At 42.2% G+C, this 10004-nt stretch overlaps 1 protein-coding gene and 1 non-coding gene across 3 annotated transcripts; both read right to left on the bottom strand.

Moving 5' to 3' along the window:
• SLC25A3 (solute carrier family 25 member 3) lies at positions 1–10004 on the bottom strand. 2 transcript variants are annotated; one of them, XM_064655390.1, is made up of 8 exons: positions 9848–10004; positions 9538–9694; positions 5111–5232; positions 2717–2896; positions 2414–2595; positions 1536–1708; positions 445–555; positions 1–333 (listed from the first exon to the last, which is right to left on the bottom strand). In XM_064655390.1, exons 2-8 carry the CDS (start codon positions 9686–9688, stop codon positions 173–175), a joined length of 1080 nt encoding a protein of 359 aa, XP_064511460.1. In that variant the 5' UTR covers positions 9689–9694; positions 9848–10004; the 3' UTR covers positions 1–172. The 2 variants fall into 2 exon arrangements, with proteins under 2 accessions (XP_064511460.1, XP_064511459.1); XM_064655389.1 differs by lacking the exon at positions 5111–5232 and adding an exon at positions 5397–5518.
• LOC135415323 (small nucleolar RNA SNORA53) lies at positions 2012–2251 on the bottom strand. The gene has a single exon (XR_010431085.1). It is a non-coding gene; the product is annotated as a small nucleolar RNA SNORA53 (small nucleolar RNA).

Below are 10004 nucleotides of genomic sequence, written 5' to 3' on the forward strand. Positions count from 1 at the left end.
CTCTGTTTCTCATTTATTTCAGGCAATGACAGTGGTTGAATTTAAACCCTCATGTGAGATGAGGGCACAGCCAATAATGACATCATATAGAGTTTGTTTTCTACATAGTCAAATATATAAAAGTTTCATGAAACTCATCACTGGGACAGCCAGCAGTCAGTCCATGAGTTGTCTATTCAGTTAGACCAAGCTTCTTCTTCAGAGATTCTGGCATTTCAGGTGGAGGTGGGCGAGGAAGTCTGAAATAAACCTTGACAGAATCATAGATGAACCACTGTAGTGCAGTCAGGGTACCAATCATAATGATACGAGCAAACAGACCTTTCCATACACCTGCAGAGCAAAACATTTAAGCATGAGTAGCATAAAATGACAGGAAAAATAGAAATCCTCCCCAAAACACCACAAACACTTGATCCAAAATACACGAAAGTAAGGATGTACCTTTGAATCCAAGCCTCATAAGAACCTGTGAAGCAGAGCTGCCCTTTTCTTTGTTCAACACAGACACCACGGAGTCAGCAGGATGGGAAACAATTGCACAGAACACGCCAGCTGAAAGAATAATTTGACATTAGTTCTGTGGTGTTTTAACTGTACCATTACTGTGTACACTAATTACAACCAGCTGAAACCACATCTAATGAATTGCACAGACATCATGTTCTGGTATCCTAAAAGGACTTTGATGAAGATCTACAGGTCTCATGAGGAGCAACTGAGGGAGCTGGGACTATTTAGCCTGAAGAAAAGAAGGCTCAGAAGGGACCTTATCACTCTCTACAACCACCTGAAAGGAGGCTGTAACCAGGTGGGCATCCATCTCTTCTCCCAAGTAACAAGCAACAGGACAAGAGGAAACAGCCTCAGGTTGCAAAGGGGATGTTTAGATAGGATATTAGGAAAAAATTCTTCACCATAAGGGTTGCCAAGCACTGGAACAGGTTGCCGAAGGAAGCATTAGAGGTACCATCCCTGGAGGTATCCCTGGAGGTACTTAAAACAGGTGTGTGGATGTGGCACTTGGGGACATGGTTCACTAGTAGAGTTGGCAGTGCTGGAGTAATGGTTGGTCTTAATGATCGTAAAGGTCTTTTACAACCTAAATGATCCTATGATTCTGTGATAACGTGATGTGAATAGAAAATACCTCAGTTCTGCTATCGCAGTAACTCTTTTGCTAAAAAAATCCTTCTGAGTCTTTGGATATTGAAAAGCCTTGTTCCATGCAAATTTCTCTTACCTTCCTTTCAACCTTCCCGACACTAACAAAGATGCAAGTTTTTCACTTAAATCAGCTGCAGTTCCTAAACCTGGGCATCAACATTGGTAATATACAGGAACAATTAAGAGTATTGTCCTATTACAGACTCATTTTTCACTAACAGACCGAACACAGTTTTTTCCCCTGCATATATTTAAGTTCCAAGTAATTTCTCCCATGCTAGTGACGTTTATTTAATATTCTGAGAAGAGAGAGGACTCTAGAGTTGCAGTAGTCCATTAATGAATTGTAGGACTTAAAGATTCCTTACCAATATAGCCTGCAACAAATGTGACTACCAGCTGTTCTCCTTTTGTACATTCACTTCGTGGCTTGGGAACAACATACTTGTAGAGAGCTTCTACAGTACGTTCAAAGCAGGCAAATTTCATCATTGTGTATGGAATCTGTCTCATCCATAGTGGAGCAACACCTTTATAGAAACTTAATCAGAGAACAGACAAACTTAGTTTCGTTTTCTTCAATATTTAAGGTACATTTCCAACTTGAAATAAATTAGCTTATTGTTATTATCAAGAATAAAGCTTCTAAATACTGATATTGTAAGGCTGTCAATACCTACAGAACAGAAATTTAAGCTGTATTAGTTCCTGAGTACTACCTTAAAATAGCAACACAAATTAGACTTTTCCTGATACCCAGGCTGCACAGCAGTTTCTGTAGTCACTTTTCAGATTACAATGCACTGCAGTAATGTAGTACTGATACTACCAGTGCAGTAAGGCTAATGTCTGCATACCAGCCAAGTCCTGATAGTGAGAAATGACTGGTATATCTACAGCCAATTCTATCAGAACAGAAAGCTAACATGCAGTTATGTTACTCTCACATGCCAATGACTCAAGCATCTTTGACTGTACAACCAGAAAGTTGCTGAATATCTCTGACTGGAACTGCTAGAAACTGAAGTTATCCAGCAGAACTCAGCACAAAGATACTCACAAAGATGGATCTAAGGAGCATGTGGAATTAACAGCCAGTTCAACACAGATTTCCTGAAGTATGTTATCTTAAAATACAAAGACCAAAACGTATTATAAGCTAAAGCCAGAATTAAAGCAACAGTTCTTAAGGAAAAATATTCAACATCAAGAACCTGAATAAAAATTAAAACTGAGAGATACTTACGCCCAGATGCCTTCTTCTCCAAACATTTTAGGCAAAGCCTGACGCAGAGTGTTTGCATATCCAGGCTGTGTCTGAATACGAACTTTAGCAGCTTCCATTGGAGCCAGAGCAATGTCAGCAAAAAACTCTGCACTGGCAGATGCAGCTAAATATAGCGAAGTACGCCACAAATAGGCATTTTCCTGAAGTGAACGTGAACACACGTTTTTATTAATGAATCATGCTTCTGTGATTACTCCACATTACTATTATATTGTAAATATACAATATCTACAATACTTACAAAAACTACTTAAGGCTTACCTCTCCCAGCATGTTGCCATACAGGATTTTGAAAACTTCATAGAAACCAAATTTACAAAGCCCTTGCATGGAATATCCAATAAAGGTTGGAGCCCATCCCTTAGCCAAGCCACGAACGCCATCTTCATTGATTGTCACTGAAAATCCATTGAAGATGCTCTTGTATTTTTGTGGATCAACCTAAACAGAATAGGCAGTTAAATACTTGATATAGCTTACCATTTCCCTTCTCACACCCCCATCAAAAATTTAAAATTTTTAAATTCCTCAGACAGCTGGCTTCCTAAAATTCCCTGGACAGATGATATACTCACCACAAGGTTACAGTAATGTAACTTAATGGTTACTTGCTGGTCTCAAACCCTGACTTATTGTCTGAATTTTGTTTTATGCTTATTCTCCAAATCAACAATACAACTATAACTAACAGATTTACTGAAATCACTATTCTAACACTGTCAGAGGTAATATGGTGCAGTTATGTATAGATCAGATTCTTTAAAAATTTGATAGCTCCTGTGAGCAATCTCATCCACTCTACATGTCACACCTACAAACACTCAAGTGTTGCCACAAACCAAACCTGATGATTCACCTGATTCCTAATCAGAAAAGGTTCTCTGCCCACCTTCAGTTTGATCCCCCCCCCCAGTCAAAGACAGATGGAGCAATGGGGAACAAAGAGTATTCGACAACTTCTACACTTTACTGTGAAGTCAAAGTACAAGGCTACATACAAATTGTTTTCTGCCCACAAAACTTTGGAATTTCATTAACTTTTCAGAAATTAAAAAAAGATTGACTTGAATAGTTTTGTTTCACGTGAAAGGAAATAATTTAACAGAAATTCTTAAAGAGGTAATTAAGTCACATCACACTTTTACTTTTCATATTTGACATCATCCAGCAGTTCCTCAGAGCATTAGGAAGGGAGGTATCAAACCGAAAGCCAATCAAAGGTTTCAGAAAAAGCTATGGGACACACATGCCAACCTGCATGTGTCTTGCAGTCTGGCAGCAACCTACTCAAGAACTACTTCACCTAAACATGTCAATTTTGAAAAGAGACATTATTTCAGAAAACTGGATATATCATCGGGCACTCTGTAAAAGGAGGCTACGTTCAAGTCAGAACCATGCTTAGTTATTAGCTATGTAACAGGTGTCCTGGTTTCAGTTAAACCATAGCAAAGGTGACCTCTTCTTAAAAAGACATGGGAGGGCAGGCAACAGGTTTCTTCCTGGAGAACTTAGGAAGGATTAGTAACATGCTTTGTACTGGATCTGTAAAGAGAAATGCTGACAGGTTTTACAAGATCATACCTGGAATTCACATGGAACCCGCCCTCCTGAACATCCCCTTAAGTGCTGGAGAGGGAAGTATCACCACCCTTACCATGTAAGAAACCCAGGACTGGTAAGCCCAAGCCAAGCATGTCTGATGTGTTACAGAATTTCTAGTTTGAGACCAGAATTTCAAGTGCTTAAGTATGTGAAAAAACATCTCTGGTAAACAATGCTAAATAAAGGCCATCCAGAAGAACACAACTTTAAAGAGTATCACCCAGTACTCCTAGTGTGACCAGTAGGTCTGACTAATTCATAGTTCCCTCCTAATTTCAAGAGTTTCATAATTACAAAATTGGTAATTTTTTTAAATCAGTGTCAGCCTAGGCTACAAGGAAGTCATTAACTACTGTATTTCCAGAAATTTAGAAGTGTGCTTTAATTTGCTTCATTCTTGTAGATTTGCCTGAGAAAATCTATTTGTATGCTTTTAGCCATGGCTGTTCACTAAATGATTTTAATGCAAAGCTGGTATCACAAATTAAGTGCGATGCAATGACACTCCTTTCAGGTCAATCAAGAAGCACTTCAAGGAAACCAGCTGCAAGCACCAATGGCCCTACTGATACCAAATCAAGTTTTAGCCATTCTGCTCAAAGTGGCATTGTTAGAAAATATCCAATCCGTAAGCCATGCATTGATATCCACAGTGTTAATGGATAAAATTACACATGCATGTCACTCCAGGCTAAAATCCAGATCTGCAGAACACCAAAGATACTATTTTCCTACTCCAAAAGCACTGGAATAGTGCTAGACAGCAACCAGCCAGCCAAGAGTAACACTGTGTTGGGTTCCTTTTAGCAAATATAGTCAGTTAAAAGTGCCTTAAAATGTCATCAAAAATAATTCATCCAGATTATCCTAAATACCTTTGCTTCTCTCAAAAGTGGTATTTTGCTAGTCTCACAGCAGCAGATTTGATAAAGTAGCGTTCAAGTTTACTCACTTCCTGTCATCCAGAAAAGAGTGCATCCCTACTGCAAACTGTTAATATTCTGTCTATATAGAAGAAAAAGTTCAAGAAACACTGAAGTTTATACAAACCTGCATACGACATTTCACTAAATCCAGGGGGACAACACCAGTGTGTGTCAGGCCACAACTTAGGACCCCACCAACGCCACAGAGAGCATAAAACTTGAGCGAGCCATATTCACAACTGTATTCTGCAGCAAAAAATAAAGACACACCATGCTTTTATATAAACTCCATGCACTGTTGGACAATGATGTCCAAGGTATAGTTTATGCCTCCAATTCATTAGTAGATTAAATATACCACACTAAACATGCTTTTTCAATGCCATCACATACTGACATGCAGAACAAACCTGCATTCTGCATTTAACCAGGTCTAGGGGAACCAGTGCCGTATGTGTTGTTCCACAGCTAATAATCCCACCAAGGCCACAAAGCATAAAGAATCTGTTTGAGCCATAGGCACAGCTGTATTCTAGTTAATTGGAAAAAATTACATACATATGATCAATCACAAATGGTAACAAAGATAAACAAACCCAAAATTGACTGAGTGCTACTTTCTCAGAAGTATTAAACTGAAATAAACTCCCATTTAAGTTTGTGGGAGTATAAATGTACTGTTATACACAGAAATAATTCCCTTGCTTTAAATTACCAAGTTTTAGACTGGCAAGATTTGATTCCAAGCCTTCCAAATTGAATTTGTTCCTTTAAACAAGCAACGGAAGAAAGTGACGTTTTAGTTCACAACACACTTAAACCACAGAAATTAACCCCAGAAGCTGCTGGTAGAAATTATGACTCAAAGTTGCAATGTCCAACAATTCCCTCTAGTACTCAGGAGACAAAGCTTCTTTGGTTAAATATTCTATGACAGTGTAACTTCCGTATTTAAGTAGAGACTTATAATGATCTACAAGATCAGTGTTGGAATTTTGTTTATGCAGCTGTATTTTCAGGTATTTTTCAGATTATACAGGTTTTATTTTCTTTCAAATACAGAATCTCAAATTTATATACAGCTTGTTCATTCAAGTTTAAATTTAACAGTACAAAATAAGGATAAAGTAGCAGCACAGTTCTGCAACCATGCTTAACATTTTAATTATATAAGTAACACCAAAACTAATATACTTAATAAGCATCCAGAAAACAATACACTACATAGAAAATATTTCCCCGAGTAAAAGGGCATAATCTTTTGCTATTACATCCATTGCTGTTACTTGAATATAATGGAAGTCATTAAAGTTACACCAACTTAGTAAGAACTATCTCCACAGAAACACTAATGAAAACCAAAAGACAGCGAAAATCTATCTCATGCAAAGCTTCTTCACTCTTTTTGATTCTGAAATAAATTCCTTTACGAACATCAACAAAAATTTACAATTATGTTTAACAGTATCAATAGAGCAGCAGTTAACACTAGCAGGCTTATTCAGCTCATAACTTTGCTATTTTAAGGGAACTTCTTCCTCCATATCTTCCAGATATATTACATTTTAAATTCACATTTCTCACTTAACTCTTAAAAATTAATTACCAAGTCAATACAATATCATTTTTTCTTTATTCTAAAATAACCAATACCAAATCACAGACAGCATATTAAGCCTAAACTTAAAGCTAGACATCAGTTAACAGTCAATTGAGATACTGCTCAAGACTGCAAATATGCCGATCTGGGACTTACACAAACCTCCAAAATAGCTTGGCTAAGCTGGCAGATTTGCAGACAGCAGTAGTCTGTTTACAACTCTCCAGAATGACAGGTTACACCAGGCATTCTGTGCAGGTGTAATCAGGGAACAGACTCTAGACCTGTATGGGGCAGTTCTGTCCAGCTATCCTTCGCCTGCAGCACAACAGCACTTCACTAGTTACCATACTGCCCAGACACCAGAAGTGTTTGTTCGCAGTCCCTTTTTCACAGTAATTTACTGCTAGAAGTCACACTCCTGAACTAACAGAGACAGACCTTTGTAGTAGCCACAGAAAAGTAGAGCTTTAGGTATGTGCTGTATGACTATTCAGGCTAATCTGTCAGCTCAGTGTTCAAAAACAGCAATTAAGAAAAGCAAGCCAGTATCAATCAGGCTGGAGCTCTTTAGAGGTATCTAAGTTTGTGGTGGCACATCTCAGACTTTCTATTTTAGAGGTAGAGTCAAATGTCCTAAAAACCATTACCTGTGAAGAGACCTCTAAACACGTAGTACAGAGAGCAAGAAAGTCATTCTAACGTACCCAGGCACTGACTTAGCACAAACACCACAAAGCTACTCAAATATAAACACACAGCATAAAAATATGCCTACTGTTGGGACAGCTACATCATAACTACTTTTTATCTCTGCTGCTGATCTGACATGTTAAGGACAAATTCCAAGAGCTGATCATAGAACATTTTGCCTCTGAGCTGGGTTATAGCTGATGCCCTGAGCTGAACTCTTTAAAAGGTCTTGTGGTTTGTACTGACTTTGTGTGACCTTGTGCAAGCTCAGATATCTTCCGCAACACGTTCTTCTTCCAACACAAAGGCCAGAGAAGCAACTGGTATGTGAAATAATGAACCCAGCAGAATAGACTACAAAGATTAAAAACTACTGGCCACCTTTGACCACAACTGCCTACAAACAGGATGAAGATTAAGCATAATGCTTTTAAGAAATAAGTGCACCTACTGAATATATTTAGCTTACCAACAAGCGATTTAGGGCTTTAGTTAGCTGGCAAAAGGATTACTACACTAAAAGCCAGAAGTAATTTCTTGAAAATTTATTAAGTAACATCCAACACTGAGTTGTCTTTCACATATTATGTGAATGTCCATCTAAGTGCTCTAAAACACTTCAATAATCACAGTACTTGAAAAGGTGGCTTGCTGAAACCATTTAGTTCTTTTATGAAAAGATGTTTTTAAGCTTTTAACAGCTTAAAAGAATTTTAATATACACCTCCACTATTGTGCAGCCCTTCAGAAGCACCTCGACAGGCTGGAGAGATGGGCAGAGAAGAACTGTCTGAAGTTCGACAAAGGCAAATGCAAGGTCCTGCACCCGGGAAGGAATAACCCCAGGCACCAGCACAGGCTGGGGGCTGACCTACTGGAAAGCAGCTCTGTGGAGAAGGATCTGGAAGTTCAGGTGGACAATAACCTGTCCATGACCAAAACTGTGCCCTTGGGGCCAAAGAATGCCAATGGTATCCTGGGCTGCATCAGGAAGAGCACTGCCAGCAGGTCAAGGGAGGCAATCCTGTCCCTCTATTCAGTCCTAGTGAGGTGCATCTGAAGTGCTGTGTCCAGTTCTCAGCTCCTCTGGACTAGAGAGACTTGGAGCTCCTGGAGTGGGTCCAGCAGAGGGCAACAAAGATGATTAAGGGATTGGAGCATGTCTCTTGTAAGGAAAGGCTAAAAGAGTTGGGCCTGTTCAGCATCAAGAAGAGATGACCGAGATGGGATCTTATCAATGTCTGTAACTATCTGAAGGGAAGGTGTCAAGAGGATGGGGCCAGGCTCTTCTCTGTGGTGCCAAGTGATAGGACAAGAGGCAGTGGGCAGAAACCGATGCACAGAAAGTTCCACCTGAATATGAGGAAGAACTTCTTTACTGTGCAGGCGACCACACACTGGAACAAACTGTCCAGAGACACTGTGGAAGTCTACCTCGCAAGAGATATCTAAGAACCATTTGGATGCAATTCTGTGCCATGTGCTCTAGGATGACCCCACCTCATCAGGGAGCTTGGACCAGATGACCCACTGTGGGCTCATCCAACCTTACCCAGCTTGTGATACTAGAAGTATTATCACGGTATGACCTTTAGAAGTCACAAAAGTGATCGGGAAACATATGGGAAACACTTGACTCTAATGTGCATCTTAAACAGCAGTTATCTGGTGTATATTCTACAAATGCTAGGCACAAAAAAAAAGGAGGAAACAAAAGCCCAAAAACATCTGCAGGCACATCTGGATGTTCAGATGTGAATAAACGGGAAAAAAATAAGAGGAAAAGGAAAAGAGGATGGGAGATATGGTCTTTTGAATCCACAAATTCATACTCTGCTCTTCCTCAGGGATGAAAAAGTACGGGCCTATAATCTCAGTGACCGAGGCTGCAGGCCCTACAGAGACAGAAAAAGCGCTCTCTGCTCCCCAAGACAGACTCCGCGGGGGTCTCTGTGATTAGTCTGCACAAGAACCTTCCCGCGTCCTTTCCCAGTAACTCCGAATCTTCTTGCCCCTCGGCACACCCCGCAGGGAGAGCGGAAGCGCCTGCCAGCGCCTCCCCCGCCTGTGCCCTTCCTCGTCCTCCAAGAGGACGCACAGGCCCAGCGCCAGCCCCTCCCGGCCGCTCACCCTCCCTGCGCCGCCCCGGCGGACACAGGCGTGGGCCGGCGGGGGCAGCGCGGGCACCGGCGGGGGCAGCGCGGGCACCGCCGCCCCGGGGCCTCACCCCCGCCGCGGCCCCTCCGTCCCGCTCTCACCTTCGGCGGCCGATGCGGCCGCCAAGCCCCGGCGCGCGGCAGGCGCCTCCGCGGGCTCCGCTGGGCGCTTCCTCACGCCGTCCTGGACCAGCTGGAAGTGCGGCGCGTAGAACGGGTTGTGCCGCGCGAGCGGCGCGATGGACGAGAACATGGCGACCTGAGGCGGGCGACAAGAGCAGAATGGCGTGGGACCGGGAAACCCCGCCACGGCGCAACTGCCGGGCCCCACCCCGCACCTGCGAGGCAGCCCCGCCAGCCCAGGGCGAGCGCGGTACCGGGCGGGAGGGCCCGCCGCGCCGCCCCGACTCACCTCGCAAGATGGAGCCGCTGCGGCAGAGGCTGAAGGCGGGCCCCGCGCCGTCACCTTGTCCTTCGTGGGCCGGGGGCGGGGCCGCCGCGCAACGTCCCGCGCCGCGATTGGCGGAGGCGCCTATAACGGCCGCGCACGCGCAGCCGCGGCCGACGCC

Source organism: Pseudopipra pipra, chromosome 5 (genome assembly GCF_036250125.1).
Source record: "Pseudopipra pipra isolate bDixPip1 chromosome 5, bDixPip1.hap1, whole genome shotgun sequence".
NCBI lineage: Eukaryota > Metazoa > Chordata > Aves > Passeriformes > Pipridae > Pseudopipra > Pseudopipra pipra.